Below are 22,712 nucleotides of genomic sequence, written 5' to 3' on the forward strand. Positions count from 1 at the left end.
CAGCTGTGAGCCTCCTGAAATGATAGACTATCTGTAATCTGAATCGTCAGTTAAAATAAACCATTTTCCTATGTTGCTTTTTGTTGTTTTCTGGAGACACTATGTAGCCATGGCCTGCCTACAACTCTCTATGTAGACAAGGCTGGTCTTGAACTCCCAGAGAACCACCTGCCTCTACCACCCAGGCACTGGGCTTAAAGGAGTAGTATTTAGAGGTCTGCTGGGAAATCTGTGAGAACAAGAGGTCACCCTGTTAGGTGTTCACTGGATAAAGGCAGAAAGAGGCCACCAAGCATAGGGACAGTGTGGAGCAGGGAGAAGCAGCAAGCTGCATTTCCTGCAGGGAGAAGGTCAGAGAGATTGGGAGACAGGGGAAAGTGCCAGGTAAGGGGAGCCTGGAATGCCACAGCCAGGGGGTGGATGCATGGACCCTGCACAGCTGACTTCCCACAACCAGGGGGGCTAGATGCATGGCTCCTGCATGTCTGGTTTCCCACAACCAGGGGCTGGATGCATGCATTGCTCCTGCATGACTGGTTTCCCACAACCAGGGGCTGGATGCATGCATTGGTCCTGCATGACTGGTTTCTCACAACCAGGGGCTGGATGCATGGCTCCTGCATATCTTGTTTCTCACAACCAGGGGCTGGATGCATGGCTCCTGCATGTCTTGTTTCTCACAACCAGGGGCTGGATGCGTGGCTCCTGCATGTCTTGTTTCCCACAACCAGGGGCTGGATGCATGCATTGCTCCTGCATGACTGGTTTCCCACAACCAGGGGCTGGATGCGTGGCTCCTGCATGTCTTGTTTCTCACGACCAGGGGCTGGATGCATGGCTCCTGCATGTCTGTTTTTCCTGGAGCCCACCTCTTTGTGCTTACATAAACGAACCCCAGTAAATCACGGCACTGACGTGCAAGGCCTTTGATCCCAGCAATGTGAAGCTGAGGTTTGGACTTATGGTCTAGACGGAGTTGGGTGCTTCAGAGGACTTCCTGAACAGGAAAAGAAGACAGAGTGAGGCTGGCAGTCAGGACAGGAAGGACGAATGGACAGAAAGGGAGAGAGGCACGGCACAGTGAAGAGAGGAGGGTCATGGAGGGCCAGGGAGGGCCGTGGAGGGTCAGGGAAGGTCATGGAAGGTTGTGGAGGGTCAGGGAGGGTCATGGAAGGTTAGGGAGGGCTGTGGAGGGCCATAGCGTGCCAGGGAAGGTCATGGAGGGTCAGGGAGGGTCATGGAGGGTCAGGAAGGGTTGTGAAGGGTCAGAGAATGTCATGGGGGGGCTGTGGAGGGTGAGATAAGGTAGAAAACAGTGTGTATGAGAACTAACTAGCAAAGGTAGAAGGTTCTGATGGATGGAAGAGGGGGTGTATGATCCAGAATTACAGAGTGCAGCTTGCCCAGGACTTAAGGAGAAAAGCTAGACAAGAGGGTAGGTGGCTGCAGCCAAGAAAAACAGGTACCTACACCTTCTCAAGTGTCTATCTGCGAAGCCCAGGCATGTGACCCATGGCTACATACCTTAAAAGCAAGGGTTCTCCAGGCCTCAGGCCATCTACCCTTCCCCAATTCAGTGCTAATTAGTTTAGCAAGCACACAGGAGAAAATAAAATGATTCATCTAATTTAAAGCAGCAAAGAGTTTTTGGACTTTCACGCAGCCAAAAAAAATCATGCTTCCAAAAAAAATATCTCACGCTAGGCTTCATTATTCCACAACTGTGAGTTCCAAAAACAAAAGAAGAGAGTGCTGGGAGGTGGCTCAGCAGCTAAGGGCATTTCCTGTTCTTGCAGAGGACTCAGGTTTAAGTTCCTTTTATCTGCTGCCCACAACCACCTGTAACCCCAGGTTCTGGGGCTCAGACTCCCTTCTGGCCTCCAAGTGTGCTGCACACATATGGTGCGCTTACACACACAAGAGCAATCACACACATAAAAACAGAGTGAAGACAAATGAAGGGTTTCCTTTATTCTTTTTTTTTTTTTGCTTGTTTTTTTTTTTTTTTTTGTTTTTGTTTTTCGAGACAGAGTTTCTCTGTGATTTTGGAGCCTGTCCTGGAACTAGCTCTTGTAGACCAGGCTGGTCTCGAACTCACAGAGATCCGCCTGCCTCTGCCTCCCGAGTGCTGGGATTAAAGGCGTGCGCCACCACCGCCCGGCCTCCTTTATTCTTTTAAGAGAGAGACAGAAAGAACGAACCGAGGCTTCCGAAAGTTGGCTGAGTTTGGTGGCAGAGACCTGTGTAAACAGAGACTGCTCATTCATTTCCTGGCTTTTCTGTGTGATTATTCTGGTCTGGGCAGCCAGGAAACCAAGGCATGGGTCTGTAATTCCAGAAACCGTGAAACTGAGACGGGAGGCTCTCAAGTTCAAGGCCTGCCTGGACAACTAGTGAGAATACCTTGCTTCAAAATACAGAAAATAAAAGGACTGAGGGAATAGCTAAATGCTAAACACTTGTCTAGTTTGCACAAGGGCCTAGGTTTAATCCCCTGGTATCTCCAAAACTAACGTGTGTGTGTGTGTGTGTGTGTGTGTGTGTGTGTGTCCAGACGGACAGAGGCAGGAAGCAGGTGACAACTGATTGGGAGAACAAGAACCACAAAGTGCTGAAGAAGGGGGAGCAAAGGCTGTAGCTCCCGTTAAGGCTGAGGTCACATTTTGGTGACCAAGGGGGCATGGGGAGATAAATAGAGTAACGCTAAGAGATAAAAAGCCACCAGGCTGAACAAGGCGTAATGGGAGCTGGCAGCCTCTAGGGCCTCCTCTTGGGACTCACTGAAGGCTCACCTTCCTTTTGTTTTCAGTTCTGAAACCACTTGGTCACCAGCTCTGAGAAGCGCTAAGGTTGAGATCAGCTTGTGCGCTCACGGGGCTAGAGGCAAGGTACCAAGCCTGTGGTTGCCGCCATTCGGGGCAGTATGGGAAACAGGTGGAAAGAGCCAAAGTGTTTATTTTGCGGAGGGACTTACAGACAGCAATCCTGACCAATGGCATCAGTCATCAGAGAGAGCTAGAGTGAGCCCCAGGCTCCTGGACCTCCAACAGCCAGGGCTCCCCAAAGCCCTGCCCAGCTGGGTTTGTTCCCACATCATTTCCTCTGTGGTATTCTGTAGATCATTTTCTCTTCTGCAGGAAACAGTTCCTAGAATTTCCGTTCCATTTTAGAAGCCAGGAGATCATTACTGGCAGCATGCTGACAGCGCACAATCGGCTGTAATGTCTTCCCAGGACCTCAGCAGGCCCTGTGCCTGACGCCCTATGCCTGATACAGGCTGTTTCTGTAAACAGACAGCCCCCAGCTGAGGAGCTTTCTTTGATGCCCATGAGGGAACCCACCTCGTGTAGATTTTCCTAAAGAAACACTTCCTAAGGAAACCAGAAAAGGAGCATATGGACACAGTCCTCTGACAAGTCCTTTTCTGAGAGAGATGTTGTTTGAGAACAAAATGGGAATCGACGGCCCAGTGTGGCTCTGTGTGGCTCTGTCCTCCTCATCCTCAGCCCCTTTACCAGCTCTGTGAATCCGCTCTGCTTTGTGGGGTACGGACAGAACCCAAGGGCACTGTCTACAGGCATAGTAGAACATTTCCTCGACTTGCCTGCAAGGTGGCGGGCCTGAGACGCGGAGTACCTAGCTCTCTGAAATGAGGGAAGGCTTGCTAGAAGAGCCGCTGAGTGGAAGCGGAAACACAGCTCTCTTATGCCCTTCTTTGATTGGGCACACTGCCCCGAGGCTTTAGTACTAGCTTTCTGGGAGGTTGAGGTAGGAAAAACGCAAGTTCAAGTCTAGCCTGGCTGACAGAGAGTTCAAGGCCAGTCGAGGCAACTTAGTGAGACTCTGCTCAAAACAAAAGGAACAAAAGGAAGGGTTGGGGTAGAACCCAGTGGCAGAGCAAGGCCCTAGTACAGGAAGCACAAAACAAAACAAACAAAACCTTTTTTAAAAAATGTTATTATCGGGAGGCAGAGGCAAGTGGATCTCTGTGAGTTCGAGGCCAGCTTGGTCTACACAGCAAGTTCCAGACCAGCCAGGGCTATATAATGAGACCCTATCTCAAATAAATTAAATAAAATGTAATCACCTCGGAATCCTCTTTCTATATCCCATAAATAACTACCAAGAAAAAAAAGCTTTTTAAATATTTTTGGTACAGGGACCAACGTGGAAGCACAGTGGGCTATATCCCAGCCCAAGGCTGAATCTCCAAAGGCTGACTCCTTTGGGGAGGAGTCAGTGTTTGGACCATTCACCAACCCCCGACCACAAAACAAAACAAACAAACAAGCAAACCAAAACTAACTAAACAAGGCGCCGAGCCAGACACCCTCCTGACTCACCCCTGTAATAATCACTGAGAACAAAAGTTGTACGAAAACAGCAGGTAGAAACCGTATGTCGTCCTTAGGGACTGGAGCTGAGCTGCCTTCTGTCTTGGTCCCAGAAAGGACCTGAGTGTTGTGTGATTGACTCATGGGCAGGACTCTGGACTCTGGCCTGTGCTGAAATTCAAATGCAATAAATATTGAGGGTTGATGAGCCAAGCAGAGAATCCGTGAGATGCCCATGGCTGTGTGCCTGGGTGGTTTGGGTCAATGACGGCGTCTCCGTGATCGTAGCGGACTTGGGACCTGTTGAGCTCTGACTTCTCCAGGTTCTCTGTGAATCTCAACACCGTGGCAAACCCGGACCCCATACTGCGATGTCTGGGTCGGGGTGCATCTCTCCGAGGGGTCCATCGGTATGGGTCCCTCAAACTGTAAACAGTTCTGGTGGCTTCAGGACTGAGAACCAGTGCCCTGAAGGGATCCTGCATTGCTGGCTTCCCTGCATCCCACATCTTTGGGCTTACACAAACAAACCCCATTGAACCAGGACACGGGTGTGCAGGGAACGCACAGCAGCCCTGAGAGTCTAGGAGGTAGAAGAGGCTGCCCTGATGGCTGTTCCTTCACGGGGCGGAGCTTCCCTAGTCAAGGCTTCCGGTGGGCGACCCTGTACCTGGTGGGGCAGCAGCAGGCACCGGGAAGGCAGCAGCGGTGAGAACAAGGAGAGAAGTCCACCAATCAGGTGCTGGGAACTTCTGGAGTCCGTCTGGATTCCTGAGATTCTCTCATCTTTGGGGGAGTAGGAGCCCCAAGAGGGTTCTGGGTAGAGGGCTGAGGACAGCAGCGGCAGCAGAAGAGAGACAAGAGCCTTGAGCGGACTGCGCGGGTGCAGAGGGCGAACATGACGCAGTTGGCCCCTCCCTGGAAAGTGTTCCCAATGCCCTGGTGGAAGGGTAGAGGCATAAACACGGGGCTGGGAGTATTCCAGAAATACAGTCGACGGGACTCAGTGGGCTCTACAAATCCTATGACCTTTCCAGTCCCAGCCTCTACATTGTGGCGGGATGAGCTCAGATACATGGCCTTAAGCAGAGTTCTGGACAGGCCAGAAGTGGCTGGCCACCTAGCCAGACTTGCATTTAGGCCTTCTGCAGTGAGAAGGATCCGGGATCAGTTAACTCTACAATGGCTTCTCTAGGCTGCTCAGAACGACCACACAGATTTCTCCCCATCCCTAACTGCAAAGCCATGCTTGTTTGGGGACAGGGAAAGGACACTGAGCTACCCCGCTTCCCCTAGGCCCATCCTGGGACCTTAGATGTATCAGTCTGTAGGGAAGGGATCTGGCCATGCCACAGTGGGGTAGCAGGGCCCACGGGGACAGACATACGTGCAAAACAACCAGCACAGGAGACTTGACAGCTGGGGAGCCGCAGAGGGTCAGGACGAAGCGCACAGTGCTCCAGACCCGGAGACAGATGAATATGAGCGGAATCAGGATCAGTTTCTTATCAGCCATGGAGGCGGAGGAGCCTTGCTGCAGCTGGCGCGCCTCACAGATGGGCCGGTACTCGGAGAGGGCCTGGTGCTGTGTGAAGAAGGACAGGGAGCAAAGACCTGAGCCAGGCGGCCCCTGCCCGCAACCACCCACGTATATCCACAGGGCCACACAACCCACCAGCCCGGGGAAGGCAAGAGAGGGGGCACTGTGGCCTTTTCCACTTGGACGCTGAGGAGGTCTGGAGTCTATCAGATAAACCAGAAGTCATCCCCCACAACCTCCAACTCTCAGATCGGACCCCCTGCCTACTCCACATCTCTACAGGAGTGTCTCTGAGATGTCATAAACCCTGCCCAGGATAAACAAGTCATCTCAACCCTCGGGTCCACTGCACCCTCATTTCAGCCAATGACACTTCATCCTTCCTGTCACCTGTGTGACTTGGGCATCGTCTTTTAGTCCTTTCTTCCCCAGGCACACCTGACCTATAGGCAAGTCGTAAAGGCCACACCTGCAGAACGGACCCAGAAACTGGATACTCTGACCCACCACCACAGCATGGGCCAGGCATGGTCACCATGTCTACTTGGTCTCCTCCTTCCCACGGCAGGTCGTCCCCAAAGCAGGAGGCAAGTTCTCAGAGGGCATACGGCAGGTCTGACGAGCCCGTGACGCCAAGCTCTTGGCGGCTCCACTCCAACCCTTCCTTATACTAGATCATAAGGGTGAGCCCGCTCAGTCTGGACCTCAGTCCCATTCTCTCCCTTGCTCTGGGTCTCCTCCAGCCCCAGGTCTTAGCTGGTCTTTGCATCTGGAGTGCTCAGTCACTTGCAATTCCCTCAGCTTCAAGTCCTTCCCCAGGGTCACATTGTGGGTGAAGCTCACAGACAGCCATTTTGCAAACAGCCCTGAGCCCATTCCAGCCAACCGTTCTTCCCCACCTCCATCCCTGACGTCGCTCACCCTTAATGCTCAGCTTCTCACTGCTATTCCCCTCCCCCTCCACAACACGAGATCCCTGGGGCCAAGGAAAGGAAGGGGCAAGCCTTGGCTCTTGCATTCCTGAGGGACGTTGGTCACGGCAGGAAGGATGCTCGATTTCAAATCACAATCAAATTGGTAAAGCCAAATAAACTGGCCAATGAGAGGCTTGAGGCTGGCCATGTGTTGAGGACACTGAAGCCTGGTGAGGGACTAACCATATGCCCGGCATCCAGGTGGTAAGCTTCAACAGCATACCTGATTAAAAAACCCACCTCCTCCCCTAAGGGTCCATGACAGCAGCCCAGGGCACTAAGTGCCCGTCTCCCACAGATAGGGAGGACAGGGCAGAGAGGTCAGCGGGAGGTGGTGCAGCCTGGAGAAGCTGGACCACTTGGCTGCTCCTCAAGAACCAAGCTTGCCTCCCCATTCATTCTCAGCTCCCCTCCCCATCTCCAGGCAGAGAATGACTATGTCCTCACCTCCCTAACCACTTCATACCTTTGCTTTTCTGAAAACCCTTGACAAATCGCAAGAGCTAATTGTCACATGCCAGGGCCAGCCTGGCAAGCAGGGGGCTGATCTAGGAAGGACAAAAAGCACACACACCGGGGTAGAGCCTGGTAGAGCTGCAGGGGGCGTGGGGGACTTTATTCTCCAGGAGCAGCCCCCATCTTCCCAGGTCAGTGGGAAGAAGAGCATGCAGAAGAGGTTGTCTGTGTGGGAACGTACTGGTAGCTCTGCTCTCCAGTCAGGACTCCAGACTGGAGTCCAGTCCAGGGCCCAGCGAGGACACAGGGCAGGTGAAAATCGGAGAACTGGAGTCTCAGCAGACAGAGGTGTAGGTGCTGTGCCAGGATGAGGTGTCCCAAGAACACAGATGCCCGCAAGGAGCATCCTAACTCAGGAGTGGCTGCTCAGGGCCAGGTGTGGGTCTTTAATCCCAGCACTGGGGAGGCAGAGGCAGGTGGATCTCTGTGGGAGTTCAAGGCCAGCCAGTGCTATGCGGTGAGACTGTCTAAAAGAAAGGAAGGAAGGAAGGGAGGGAGGGAAGAAGAAAGAGAGAAAGAAAAAAAAAGTACAAAGGAAACTAACTGCTAAGTCAGAAGAACCCATGCCTATGGGTGTGGCTGAGGGATAAGAGTATTTAAGCAAGCAGAGGTCCTGAGTTCAGTCTCTAATAACACAAAACAAAACATCCCAGTACGATTTGGGGAAAAAAATAAGCCAGGGATGCTTATAGTTTCACTCCGTGAGAAGCAGAGGCAGGAGGATCAGAAGTTTACAGCTGTCCTCGGTTACAAAGTCTAGGCCAGTCTGGGCCACATCAGACCCCGTGTCTGTGTCCAGGGCAAAGGGATACAATACATTTGATAGAGCGCTCACATCACGTATAAAGCCCTGGGTTCAATTTCCAGCACTGCAGAAACTGGCCTGGTGGTGCACACCTGCAATCCTAGTACCCAAGGATTGAACAGAAACTTAAGGTCATTCTTGACAGTATAGTGAATTCCAAATTCAGGGCAAACTATGACTGCTTCTGCCACCATCAGTTTATCTTTGACCTTGATCGCTTAGGCTCCCTTTCTGGACAGTCCTATTGACTTATGATCTCCTGAAAAGGCTGACACTTGGGACACAATTTTGACCACCAAGGGTCAAAGTTAGCTGTGGCCACCATCCTTGACTTTGAACTCCTTAGTGTAATACTGGGATGGCCACACGGTGGCAGTGCAGGACCGCGGTTGAGAACGCAGCTCTGTGGTCCAGCTACTTCGGTCTCACCTATACCAGGACTAGCCAACAAGCCTATTCACGATCCCGTATTCAGTCCAAGCACAGAGTTCCTATGGCCTGGCACTAGTTTAGTCCCTTAGAGAATTAGTCTGTCCCCGAAGGGCCAGCACATCAGACACCTACCGCTCTGTTGATGTGTTTTCTGACCAGAAGGTACAGTAGAGGCAGTAAGACATAAGCCAGCATCTCCCACAGCTTCCCAGTCAGGAGCATCCACATGACACGGTCCTCAGCCTCCAGGTTCACCCAGCACCAGCCCACGGACACGTCAGAGGCATCGTAGCCTATCTTCTTCAAAGAGACAGCGGCCACTGTGATGGCCAGCGGGACACCCCAGCTGAAGAATACACGAAAAGAGGGGTGCCAAGGTTAGCCCCTAGTCCTGCAGTGTTATCCCTGCAGAGAACAGTGCTCCCCAAACCAGCATCAGATAGTGTTACAGTGTTCCTGTAAATCAAGGGAGGGCAGGAAGGGCAAAGGGGAGCCTGTTCTGATTTAGAATTTCAGGACTTTGTGGCTTGGTCAGAAGAGCGATTGGATTGATTGTGTAGTATGGATGAAGCTCTGGGTTCAATCTCTCGTGCCGCAGAAACCGGGCACAGTGGCATATGCCTATAACCTCAGTGCTTGGGAGGTGGAAGCAGATAGATCACAGAAAGTTTCAGGCTAGCCTGGACTACACAGTAAAATGCTAGCCTGAGCTACAGACTGAGACACTCTCAAAACAATCTCCTAAATGACACAACCTGCAAAAGATGCGGGTTTGGTACCTCACAACCATCTGGGGCCAAGGGCACTTGCCTGCCCATGGCCTATGATCTCCCATCCAGGCCCAGAGAATCCACTCCCAACTTCTGTACCCCAAGCTCTCCTAGGTTGCCAGGGGACTGACTGAGGTTGTGAGTACTTAGACCTGGATACCAATGCAGGCAAATACTTGTATAGAAAAATAAAATAATTGAAAAATAAAGGTCCAGTGCTCCTCAGAGAGGGGTGTGGCCAGACAGATCCAGCTCTTACACGCCCCAGCTGGCTCCTCTCCCTGCACCCACAGGGGTGTGGTCCAGTACGCCAACTTCAGCCTGCGAGTCTAGGCTTCAACATTCACACCCTCAGTCAGTCCCCAGGCAACCTGCGGGATCTTGGGTTTCAGGAATTGGGAGAATCCAGGGTCTAGAATCGTGGGCTATGTGTAGGCAAATCCCCTTGGCTCTGAAGCCTCCTTTCTCACACGGAGCAAGTGTAGCCTGGTAAGGGTCAAAGTGACCGTCTAGAACATCTGGTCAGGTGGTGCACCACTGGGGACCCTACCTGGCTCCGCCATTTGGAGAACACCCCCACCACAACACAACTGGAATTAGGTCCAAGCCCCAAGTCTCCTTTCCAAGAATCCCTGCCCAGTCTCCTTCCAAGACACCTTATCAAAGGGACGCCTCTTGTGGAGGTGACACAGGGGTTGAGTGCTCCGACTTTGATGCAATGGGCTGGGTCCAAACTACCACTCTGTGGCCACTTAGGCAAGCTGCTTAGCTTCGGCACGCCAGCATCTCCACAGGGTGGGGGTGATGATGGCACCACCTGAGGAAAGCCAGATGAGCATCCATGCGGCTCCCACAAGCCCAGGCAGCCACACATGTGCCAGCTGCCAGGAAGACTGTGATTAGAGGCACGCTTGGCCGTACACGCCTGTAATCCCAGCACTGGGAAGGTAGATGCTCGGGAGGCCTGGGCTCTGAGGTGAGACCCCATCTGCTGTAATGTTTCAGTGTTCATCAGAATAAAGCAGGTGGATGTGTGGCGTGTGTATACACACATACATACATATATATACACATACATACATATATATATACACACACATACATACATACACACATAGGTACATACATACACACATAGGTACATACATACACACATACATAATACACATGCATATATACATACACACATACAAACAAACATACATACATACACAATACATACATTTATCATACCTGTCACTGACAGGAGGATGGGAAGCACACAGCTCTAGCTAAAATTCCTTGGCACGAGGGTACATAAGCAATGTCTACTCCTTCCCCTAAGGTCCCAAACTGAGAACATGTCTGCCGAAGTTCCCTCTGGAGAACCAATGAATTTATTGGGCATTCCTTACAGCTCATAGGTGGGGGGTTACTTATAGGGGTGTGGAAGCTCCTTCCTAAAAGGCCGTATCAGAAAACTGTTCCTTTAGCTAGCAGAGATGAGGACTTCCCCATGGGTCACCTAGATGGAGGCCCCCACCCCTTAGTCTTCCTATGTGCTCCATCCCTTCCCCAAGGACACACGCAAGTAAGGCAGAGGGACAAACAACAGGTGGCAGGAAGCAGCTGGACACTCAGGTGAGGGTCTTGTGACCTCTCGACCTCCTCATGAGGGAATGCTAACGGTCAGCAGGCCCGGCTGGGAGAAGTAGGCTCAGAGGACAATCACAACAGCAGCCTGTACGTGATACGAAAGTATTCAGTTCTTGGGGCTGCTGGGACAGCTCAGTGGGTAAAAGTACTAAACCTGATGACCTGAGTTCCGTCCCTGGGACCCACGAGGCGGAACTTGCCCTCTGACCTCCACATGTGTGCCATGGCAATTCGTGCCCGCCCCTCAAAAATAAATAAATGTAATTTTAAAAGGTCTACAAGCAAAAGCACATATTCATGTTTTTATACCAAGTATGTGTCAAGCCCATACAGCTGATAGAATCTCCAGGGATGCTTCTGGGGAGCCCCACTCTGCCCGACCAGTCATGCTCAGGAATTTAGACTGATCCCGTCACACAAATTGAGCTCCTAACTTTCATTTTCTGTAGCATCTAAGAAGAAAGTGAAAGCTAGGCCCTGTAACCCCAGCACTAGGGAAGCTGAAGCAGGGGGATTGCCAGGAGTCTGAAGCCAGCTTGGGCTGCAGAGTGAGACCCTCTCTGAAGAAACAGAAAACACAGAGAATACGACACAGACTGTAAGTTCACTAGACCATGACTAAGAGACTTCTTGGCCAGACGAAGCACGGTGCTCCCAGGTTGCTCGAATGCTTCCTTGTTCCTTCCACCCCCATTCTTCTCGCGGCCTCCCCGCTGGACACTCAGCTTCCTGTCTGCCCCCACAGGGCACTGTCTCGGCTTCAATTTGGGGTTGGTGACACTTTTACTCTTTATGTTTTAAAGATCTATTTATTTCATGGATGTGAGCGTGTTTTGCCTGCATGTATGTATGCATATCACCCGGAGGCCAGAAGAGAGAGTCATATCCCCCAGAACGGGAGTTTCAGGCGGTTGTGAGCAGCTGTGTGGGTGCTGGGAACCAAACCCAGGTCCTCTGCAAGAGCAGCAAGTACTCTTAACCGCGGAACCATCTCTTCAGCTGCCTCTGCCCCACAGTTCATGGTATTATTAAAGTTACCTCCATGGCTTAAGTTTCTTTGAGACAGAGTCTCATGTGGGCCAGGCTGACAAGACTGGGTGCCACCTCGGCTCTCCAAACCTCTGATTCTGAAGCAGGGGACCTCATGGATTAGGGTCTGTCCAGGGGGAAGAAAGTTAGCACACCACACCCCGAGCCGATCCCTCACCTGGAGTGGCAACAACAGCACCTCCTGGCAGAGCCTGGTCTCCTAGTTCCTGTTCACCTGGAACCCAAGGTCAGGCTCTGCATAGGCTTCCTCCCTTCTCAAGCAGTTACAGACCAAACCGTGCTCCATTCCAGGTCTGTCTCTTGAAGTCCTGACCCTCAGAACCTGAGAAAATGACTGTTTGGAGACAAGGTGGCCGCCAGTGGGTCCACCCCCAAGAGCAGGCATCTGATAGGAGCGGATTTTGACTCCGACAAGCACAGAGCGACAACTTGTGAGGGTCCAGAAAGTCAGCACCATCTATGAGCCAACCATCTCCTGGCCCACACCTTGAGCTTCTAGCGGGTTGTTGTTGATACCCCATGCAGGACAGAGGAGTCACTACCCCAGCCCCCGCGGAGCTGAGCTCCAGAGTCAAAGGAATGAACTGGAAGAACTTAGGGAAGAGAAAACTAAAGCAAAGCCTCTTGGCTTTCTCCAGTCAAGCCCCTCTGGGGACTCTTTACCATTCTAGCTTTAAACCCCCAGGGAAGCGAAACTGGAAGCAGTCACACAGGAAAGAAGCAAGCCACCCTCATACTAGGAATCCCCTGGCGTTCCTGTGATGGCCTCAGGCAGGTGGCTGTCCCCAGAATAGCAACGTGTTGGATGACCACTGGAAGCAGGCCCCTTGGGGATCCCAGCTCTGCCCATCTGGGGACGTTCTGTTATAGAGTGGGGGCACTCCTCCCCCTTCGCAGGGTCCAGTGGAAAAGCTGCCCACTGCTTTCCAAAGAGCATTTGAACCATTAGCCCGGGCCCCAGTCCGTCCCACGAAGGGCCACAGTTGGAAGTGGGTTCCAGGCATCCTGTGTTTCTCGGTTCCTTCTGATCCTTGGAGACTGGCAACTTCTGGGTAGGAAACAAAGTGTGGGAGGGGTCTTCCTTTACCCTCTCTGTGCGCCAAATGGCAATTCCTGGTTTAAGACCAGTGGTTATAGACAGCCTTAAAGTGTTAACAGAACGGGGGAGGGGGTAGAGGAGACTGCCCGGCAACAACGCTCCCGTTTAGAACAGCTCTGGGGAGGAGCCAGAGGAGCCAGAGGGAAGCCCAGCGGAACAGAGCCAGGATGCAGAGGCAGCTTCCCCAGGACAATGGTTACTCACTGTCCCTCTCGTGGGGCAGAGCTAGGACGTGGGAGAGGTTCAGGGGGTCAGTCTCTAGGAGGTCACCATGAGGTCATTCTGTGAATTCAGCTGTGGGAGGGGGAGGGGTATCCTGTGCAATGCAGGACCCACCTGATGACACTGTAGCCCTCAGCAGATGCCCCTGCCCACCTAGGTCCTGGAGGAAGAGAAGCAGTTTGATACTCCCAGAAGAATCAAGAGTAACCTCCGCTGTCCCTGAGGCTCTTGCCCTGGGTTTCCCACTGTAAGATCTTACCATATAATCTTGGGGAAAGACACTGAGTAGAATAGATGGAAACCAGCTCCAATGTGGGGGGCACTGGTGCCCTGGAGTGCTGCTCAAGAGACTGCCTGCCCAGTGTTAGATCAGAGGCCACCCTGTGGACTGTGGAGGAAACCATAGCAGCCTTACCTGCCATCTAGGCTCTTCCCTAAGCAGCTAAATTCCTAGCATTCAGCAGCAGCAGCCCCAAGACAGGGTGGGGCAATAGGACTCACTTTCTGAGCAGGTTCACAGAATGGCTAAACTCAGAGACTGCTCCCTTCTAAGCACAGAGACCCCCACTCTAAAGTCTATAAAGGAATTCCCTTTGTCCTGTGGATTGCTGTTGAATGGCCTATACCAGCCCCCCATCTCCCCATCTGCCCCCAATCCCCCCAACCCCACCATGAGTGGCTGGTGGAACCAAAGGATGTTTCACCAGCAATCCTCCTCCCTCAACATCTCTCTACCAAACCTGGAAAGAATCTTTGTTGTTTAAAATACTTAATAATGAGCAGGGCATGGTGACACATGGCTTAAATCCCAGCACTTAGGAGGCCAAGAAAGGCAAGAGACATGCAGGTTTCTCTATGAGTTCAAGCCTAGCTTGATCTATGTAGTGAGTTCCAGGCCAGCCAAGACTACGTAGAGAACTATCTCTAAAAAAAAAACCAACCAAACAAAACAAAAAAAAACCCCAACCAAACAAAAAAACAAGCCACAGGAAAGAAAATGTGGAGGTCTTGCATCCTTTCGTGGAGGCTCCCCCTCCTTTATCAGCATTTACTGGCTGGCTCTAAAAGCCCCCAGTCTCAGACCCCTACAACAGCAACTGAGCATGAGGTGGGCATGGTGCCCGGGAGGCAAGGACGGCTGACCTTAAAGCAAAGCCAGTCTCCTGGGCTACACAGTGAGTTCTAGGCTAGTCTGGGCTACCATAGGAGACCTTGTCTAAAACAAATGCCAAGGTAGGCATGGGGTATGGCGCCTGTAATCCTTGCTCTGGGGAAGTGTGACAGGAAGGTCAAGAGTCTGAGAGAATACTGGGCTACAGAACAAGGTTGAGGCCAGGCTCAGCTGAGACTCTGCCTCTAAAAACACAAATGAATTCATTATCTCCCCTGGTCCCCCTCTCCGGCATGGGTCTTGGAGAGAACACTGAGACACGGCAGGAAGAACCCCGAAATCCAGCTCTGCCCTTGAACTCATGGCAATCTCTCTGCCTCAGCCTGGGATTTCAGTCGGATACCACTAGGCTTGGCTAGACCCTATCTTTGCTTCTTTTTCACTATGGTGTAACTTCCCACTCCCCACACAGCAGAGTCTTGGGGTCAGCTTGGGACATAAGACTCTTTCTTCCTCCATAAATGCAAGGGAGCTCCAGAGGGGTGTGTGTGTGTGTGGAGAGAGAGAGAGAGAGAGAGAGAGAGAGAGAGAGAGAGTGCAATACAGCTGTTCCGCATTCAGTCACACCCAGAAGTGGAGCCAGAAGTCCAGACTGCTGGTGACCAGCTCAGTCAGGACCCTTACCTCTGACCCCAAGAGACAACACCCTACCTCCCAGCCCTTTTCAAGGACTCTAGAACTGATCTGGTAGAACAGGGGCAGGGGTGAGGGTGGCTAGCTGGCCCCTGCTGAGGGTGGAGACAGTTGCTATAGAGGAAGAATAGGAAATTACCCATACAGGCAACTCCAGCCCTGGCCTGGGGTGGGTACCCTAAATAAATGACCACAGAGACACATTCACACGGATGCACTAAAGGAATGACAAGGCAAAAGCAGAGCTGGAGAGATGGTTGAGAGCACTGGCTGCTCTTCCGGACGACCAGGGTTCAATTCCCAGTTCCCACATGTGGCTCCAAGCTGTCTGTAACTCCAGACCCAGGAGTTCCAATTCCCTCTTCTGGCCTCCTTGAGCACTGCACACATGTGGTACAAACATACATGCAGGCAAAACATCCAAACAGAGAGTGAGAGAGAGGGAAATAACTGCACCATGCCTGACAGATGTGACCTTAGCCAAGTCAACACCAAAGTGCTTCTGAAACCTGCCAGAGTGCAGACTTTAAGCCCTGTGAAGAAGCATCGGGCATACAAAAACTGAGGGCATCCTACAAGCTACCATGCTGTACTCTCCCTAACGCCAACGTCATGAGCCAGGACAGTGACACGTGTCTGTAACCTCAGCACTCAGGAGGCTGAGTCTGAAGCTACCTGGGCTACATGGTGAATTTCAGGCCAGCCTAGACTACACACGAAGGCCCCGCCTAAACAAAACATAACTATGAGCTGGGGTTTAGCTCTGTTGGTAGAGCACTTGCCTGGGTCTCATCCCAACCCTCGGCACTGCAGAGAACGGGTAGAGAGGCACTCATCCCTCTAATCACAGCACTAGGGAGGTGGGGCAGGAGGACCGGACTCAGAAACAAAAGTAAGTGAACAAAATAGCCAAGGTTGGGCTAGCAAGATGACTCAGGTGTAAAGCCTGGTGACTCAATCCCTTGAATCCACAAAAAGGTGGGAGGCGAGAGCGAAGTCCACAAAGTTGTTTGCCTTCTGACCTCTACACACAGGTGCCATGACACACACAGCCCCCCTAAGCAATGAGTAAAAATAAAATTTAAGGTCAGAGTTATAAAGAAGACAGATGGGGAAACGGAAGATTTGCAAGGGGATAAGAAGACATGGAAAATAGGTTAACGTGTAATTCAGAATTTTCCTCAGCGACGAAGTCCACCAATCAGGTGGCAGTGCCACCCTGCCGGTTATGTGTTGGTATGTGTGCGTCTGCGGGAAAGCCACAAACATAAGCATACACACGAGGTGACATCGCGTCTACTCAAGAAAAATAATGGGAGAACACAAAATGCTAACAACTGGGAAACCTGCACAGCATAAATAAGTTTTCTTAAAGTCATTGTTATCCCAGCCAGGTAGAGTCATGAAACGCACAGACTCAGGGACAGAATTAGCATCTACCCCTGCGCCCCCCCCCCCCCCCCCGACTTCCTAGCTCTGTTCCTAGCTTGGGCCATCTGTCTTCTGTGAGTGGTGGGTGATGGCCCCGCCCATCTGGCTGGAGCATGGGTGATCTAATAATGGGGCAGCTCTTTGTGAAGGCTTCGGGAGCCAGATGATGGGGTCTCAACTGTCCTCCTCCAGTCACAGAGAAAGGTCCCCGGGGATGGGACCCTGTTGAGTACTAAGAGGAAGGCACTGGGGCCTCATGGTTGCTTTCCTGGGAACTTGTGTGTGCACGGCCTCTCTGGGATTCTGTGTTTCATGCCTGTAGCTGTTTTTAGAGATGGGATTTCTCAGGTCTGGGGAGGTAGCACCAGCTTCAGTCCCTGGCATTTCCAGAAAACGAGCCATCAAGATTCCTTTTCCGTACCACATGCTATCATGCCATTAAACACATGAGTTAGAGCACAGGCCACCAGCATCAACAGCTGGGTGGCATTTTGGGTAGGAAGGAGAGGAAGTCCCTTAACTTACTGCTTCCCTTACTGCTGAACAATGAAATTACTTCTGATTCTTACTATTTCTTGTTCTAATTTAATGAGAAAATGCCACCCTGTTATATGATCAATTCCCAGTAACTACTGTTTGGGGGTGGGTGGGTGGGGACAGGATCCTGTGCAGCCCAGCATGGCGGACTGACCTGACGTTTAAATAGCACTGAAGCAGGTTTTGAGCTCCTGACTCTCCCGCCTCTACCTCCCCTGGGTTCCAGGAATGTGCCATCAACCCCGACTGTTCTTCAGAACCCTTCACGGAGAGATAGCCACCACGTGTACTGTTATCATTTTAAAATTCTGCCGGGCGGTGGTGGTGCACGCCTTTAATCCAAGCACTTGGGAGGCAGAGGCAGGCGGATCTCTGTGAGTTCAAGGCCAGCCTGGTCTACAAGAGTTAGTTCAGGACAAGCACCAAAACCTACAGAGAAACCCTGTCTCGAAAAGAAAAAGAAAAAAAAAATAGAAAAAAGGGGCTGGAGAGATGGCTTAGAGGTTAAGAACACTGACAGCTCTTCCAGAGGTCCTGAGTTCAATTCCCAGCAACCACATGGTGGCTCACGGCCATCTATAATTTGATCTGGTGCCCTCTTCTGGCTTGCAAGCACATATGGAAGGAATGTTGTATACATACTAAATAAATAAATCTTTTTTAAAAAAAAAGAAAATTAAAAAAAATTAAAATCCTTTCCAAGGCTGGAAGACTTGAAGAAGAGGCTTGAGTTTTAGTAGTGAGCCAGGGGATGAGGGGGAATGGATCATTGATGGGCGTGGCAGCGCACACCTTTAATCTCAGCACCTGTGGGAGGCAGAGATAGGAGGTTCCAGGCCAGCCAGGGTTACAGGGAGGCCTTGCCTAATAACTCAACAAACACAGAGTAGGTAGTCAGGTAGCCTGTGTCCAGGGAGGAGGATTCTTCATATCACAGATCCTTCGGCAGCAATGACCAAATATTCCAAGGCTATAGAGCGGAGAGGCCTTAGCAACCAGTGTGGCAGGATCTGGGTCATAACTGAACCTGTTGAGCAGGTTCCAGCGAGTCTCTGGAACACAGGCCTTCCCTAGAAAACTTCCCCAAGCATCCCAGAACCTTCCTAGAGGGTCGCTGATGAGAACTGAGCAGGGCACTCCCAGCTCAGGCTGGCTAGGAAAATCAGGCTGTAGGGGCTACAGAGAAGGCCCTGTTCCTTTGCTTAAAAAATAGATCGTATTCATCAGTTTGGAAAGAGTGCAGTCAGGAGAACTTCTTGCAAAGAGAGGTCCAACTTGGGCCCCTTTTCAGGTGCCAATGACCAACTGTGTTCAGACTCCAATCCTACCATGGAAGACTTCTGGTCTCTGACATAGTTGGTATTTGATGTGTGTTGGAGGGCAGAGAAACCGAGTCCCCTTTGCAGTAGGTCCCCCCCCCCCCCCCCGGGAATGACATGGTACAAAGATTTTGCCTGAGCAGCTGAGAAGTGGGCTCTTTCATTTCTTTGGGACCAGCTGGTCTCCTTCCAACAGTTGCAAGAGCAGCAGGTCAAGTGACTCTTCCCAGCTTGTCTCAGCGTGTGACAACCAGGTGACCTGTCTCTACTGAAGCGCTGACTACCCTCTTAGCCCTTGGAAAGCACTCAAAGTTTTAGAAAGGACCTATAATTAGGGCAGACTCCAGGGCCTTGCGCTCAGGCAAAGAGACAAGGAAACGGCCTTAGGATTCCTGCCTTGGGTTCAGCACAGGACACCAGGAGTTTGGAACTCTGAAAAGACACAGGTGAAGCTGGCCTCTGGGTACAGCTTTTTTGCTGACATGCTTGAAAGCACGGCAGGACAGGGCAAGACAGGCCGGCAAAGGCCTTCGTTTCCTCGCTCTCAGAGACTCCAGGTGGCTGACAGCCCTGATCCTGACCAGCCCTTTGCCACTGACCTCAGTTTTGAAGATCCTGAATAATTCTAGGCAGTCAAGTCCTCCTAGGAGGGACTAGACAGGAAGTTTGGTGGTTAAAAGCATTTGTTGCTCTTATAGAGGACCTAGGTTCAATTCCCAGCCCCCACATGATGGTTCACAACCACCTGTAACTCTAGTTGGGGGAGGGGCTGATGCCCTCTTCTGACCTTCAAGGGCACCAAGTACACATACATACATGTGATGCACATACATACATGCAGTCAATACTCACACATAAAATAAAATTAATAAATCTTTAAAAAACCTTAGAATAAAAATTCTAGTGATTGGGGCCCAAAGTCTATAAACGGCATGAAAAACTTAAAAAGCATACATTTGTGTGTTTTATGGTTGAGACACTGTGGTCTGGGAGTGGCTGGATGTACCACACCCACTGTGGTAGAGAATTGGAAGTTGTGGGCTCTTCCGCCAGGACAGACACCTAATCATCTCCCAGCCTACGTATCGGGGTTTCTCTCTACAGGCAGCAGAGACTGCCAAGTCACGGTGAAGAAGGAGGCAAAGGCACAGTGTCGTTGTTCCCAGTTCCTTTCTAAATGGCAGGGCTCACCCCTGTGGGCAAGCTCTGCACCCACCCCCACCTTGCCTGAAGGTTCCAATTGGGGCAGACACCACCGACCACCCGCTTCAGAGATGCTCTAACACGTTGACTCCAATCTCTTGGGCAAGCAGGGCATCCTTCCATGCTTCCGGGATGCCCGGGGCGGGGGGGCATGACCATCAGTAGAACAAGCCACCTTGCCACCTAGATAGAGGACGCACGAGGGCCACAGTGCAGTAAGCAAGGCCAGGGACCAGTAAGCCTGGGTCTGGGGCCTGGAGGCAAAGCAGCGTCTCCCACTCACCTGATGAGATGAAAAGCCCAGAGCAGATGGTCCGTGCTGGGCCCGCGCGCATCTCGGACGATGCTGAGGTACAAGTAGAGAGCGATGGCCACAGTCCAGAAGAAGGAGCTGGTGTTGGCGAAAGTAGAGAGCGCGCCCTGCAGCACGCAGTCCCATGAAGGCCCCGCAAAGTCCTGCAGCACCCCGTAGAAGTACGAGGCAGCCGAGAGCAGGTCCGCTAGCGACAGGAAGAGTAGCAGGCGCCGCGCCCGGCTACGCAGGTCAGGCCACAGGGCGTGCGTGACCACCAAGAGGCCCGAGCCCAGCGCTGACAGCACGCACGACAGCAGTACCACGGCGCGCTCCCACGGCAGCAGCACGGTGGGAGGTGCGGGGGATGGCATGGCCGGCTAGGGACGAAGGGCAGACGGCCAGGGTGCACAGGGACAAAGGTGCAGAGAGGTCGAGGCCAAGTCGAGCCCGCGGTCGCCTCTGTCTGGGCATCTAGACGCCCGGGGCTCGAGTACCCACGGGTCCCGCCTGCGTCCCAGCCCCGCCCAGGCTACAGACCAAGCCACCGCCGTCTCATCCCAAGGCTCTCAACGTCCACCCCACCCCTGTGCTCTCTGCTACCGGTCTCTGAGCTCTCCCGGGTCCACCCCTGCGCTCTCTAATCCCGCCCCTGAGCTCTCCCCGTTCCTACTCTGCGCCCCCACACCCCTCCCTGATTTCCCTAATCCCCGCCCCTGAGCTCTCCACGCCTTGTGTCTGCCTCCCGCGCTATGCTCCTGTCTCAGCGCTGTCCACACTCCGCCCGAGTAGCCTCAGCACCCAGCCCTGACGCCCGCTCCTGCGATCTCCTTGCTCAGAATCAGCCCCTACACCTTGCTCCTAAATTCTCCCCTTCTCCCACCCCAATCTCCAGAGCCCAGCTCCTGCGTCCCGCCCCCGAGCCCTCCACGCTCCGCCTCTGTAACGCTGAGCGCTCTCGCCCGCGCTCCGCCCCTGCGCACTAACACACGGCGCTCCGGAGCTCCAGCGCTCCGCCCCGGAGCTCCAACGCTCCGCCCCGTGGCTCCAGGGCACCGCCCCGTGGCTCCAGGGCACCGCCCAGTCCCTTCCAAGTTCCTCCTATGACCCCCACTCGCGAACTGCTCCACCCCTGATGCTCATTCAGCACCACGCTCACGTGCTGCCCCACGCCTCTGCGCCCCTACACCTCTCTCCACCCCAGTTACTCCCGGTCCTGGTCCCCGTCTCTGCCTTTCGCCTCTGCCTTCCGCCTCCCGAAGCTACTCTAGAAGGCTAGCAACCGGCTAGGACGTCCCGTTCTGGCGGGGAGGTGAGAAGGACATTTTTAGGGCTAAAGTTACTTTCCTTGGGGTCAGCCAGGCCAGCTTACGTGTGTGTTGGGGCGGGGAGGCGCGTTTGTTGGAGACATTCTTTCCGATGGTGGCAAAAACAGGTCCAGAGCGTGACCCACATTCCTGAAACCTGGGTTACTTGAAGTGTTCCCAAGATCTGAGGTGGTGATTTGGAGAAGTTTCTGACTTTTGTTATAATGAACGTATTGTTTTTGTGGAGTTGGGAATGGAACTCAGGGCTTCACACATCCCAATAAAGTGTTCGCCTACTGAACTGTATACTTTTAGTTCCTAGTTATTCTCTATGGCTTATTTGGTGCGATTTAAAAATACATTTTATTATTTTACTTGGACGGATAGTTTGCCTCCATGGATGTCTGCGTACCACGTGCCTAGAGAGGCAGGAAGAGGGCGTCATACCCCTTACACCATGTGGGTGCTGGAATTGAACCCAGTCCTATGGGAGAACAGCAAGTGGCCTTCTCTCCCTCCAGAGGTGAGATTTTTAAGAAATGAAACAGTAGCGCCTGTGAGATGACTTTGAGTAATGGCCCCAGCAAAGCAAGACCAACAATCAGAGTTTGATTCTCGGGACCCACTTGGAAAGAGACATCAAGTCATGTAAGTTGGCCTGGTACCGCCATAAGTACCACGCTTCTCCCCATCCCTGCTGGACACATAAAAAAAATGTACTCTAATCTAAAAAAAATGTAAAAGTGAAAAAAAAAATAAATGAAATATCAGTTCCCGCTTTGCAGAGTCCTTCCTTTTCCTGTTGGAACATTTTGTATTTTTCAGGGATGGAAATCCTCTATAGAGGACCCAGTTTTCATTACCAGCTCCCAGGACCACGCATAGTCCTGTTCTGAGCGCATCCCATGTCCCTGTCTCTGAGGCACTGTACTCACACACCCACATAATTAAAAGTAATAAAAATCATTTTTAAAAAGTCTGCATTTGTAATTGTCCTAAGTCTAAAAGTCACTGGGTTTTAGTACATTTGCAAGTTTGTGCAACCACAGTAATTATCTTGTTCTACAGCATTTGCTCACCCTCAAGGACTTGGGCTACAAAGATTGAGCCCCAGTTAAGAGCACCTGTGCTCCCGCAGAGGGCTTGAGTTCAGGACCCAGCACACACACACACACACACACACACACACACACACACACACGGCTGTAGCTCCAGTAACTGGGGATTGGATGCCCTCTTCTGGACTCCTCCAGCACTGCACACACAGGGTGTACATGCACGCACGCAGGCAGGCACACTCTCTTACACACAGAATACACAGAACAGCCGGGTGGTGGTAGTGCACGCCTTTAATCCCTGCACTCAAGAGGCAGAGACAGGTGGGTCTCTGTGAGTTCAAGGCCAGCCTGGTCTACAAGAGCCAGTTCCAGGACAGCTAGGAC

At 52.1% G+C, this 22,712-nt stretch overlaps 1 protein-coding gene across 1 annotated transcript; it reads right to left on the reverse strand.

Annotated features, from left to right (window-relative positions):
• Positions 1–2,905: 2,905 nt before the first annotated feature.
• Positions 2,906–20,606, reverse strand: LOC121448392 (G-protein coupled receptor 157-like). The gene is made up of 4 exons (XM_041652373.1): positions 19,955–20,606; positions 8,734–8,947; positions 5,722–5,919; positions 2,906–5,273 (listed from the first exon to the last, which is right to left on the reverse strand). Exons 1-4 carry the CDS (start codon positions 20,335–20,337, stop codon positions 5,070–5,072), a joined length of 999 nt encoding a protein of 332 aa, XP_041508307.1. The 5' UTR covers positions 20,338–20,606; the 3' UTR covers positions 2,906–5,069.
• Positions 20,607–22,712: the final 2,106 nt, after the last annotated feature.

This window comes from Microtus oregoni, unplaced genomic scaffold (assembly GCF_018167655.1).
Source record: "Microtus oregoni isolate MIOR12 unplaced genomic scaffold, Mior012 000005F_ref0000423, whole genome shotgun sequence".
Taxonomy (NCBI): domain Eukaryota; kingdom Metazoa; phylum Chordata; class Mammalia; order Rodentia; family Cricetidae; genus Microtus; species Microtus oregoni.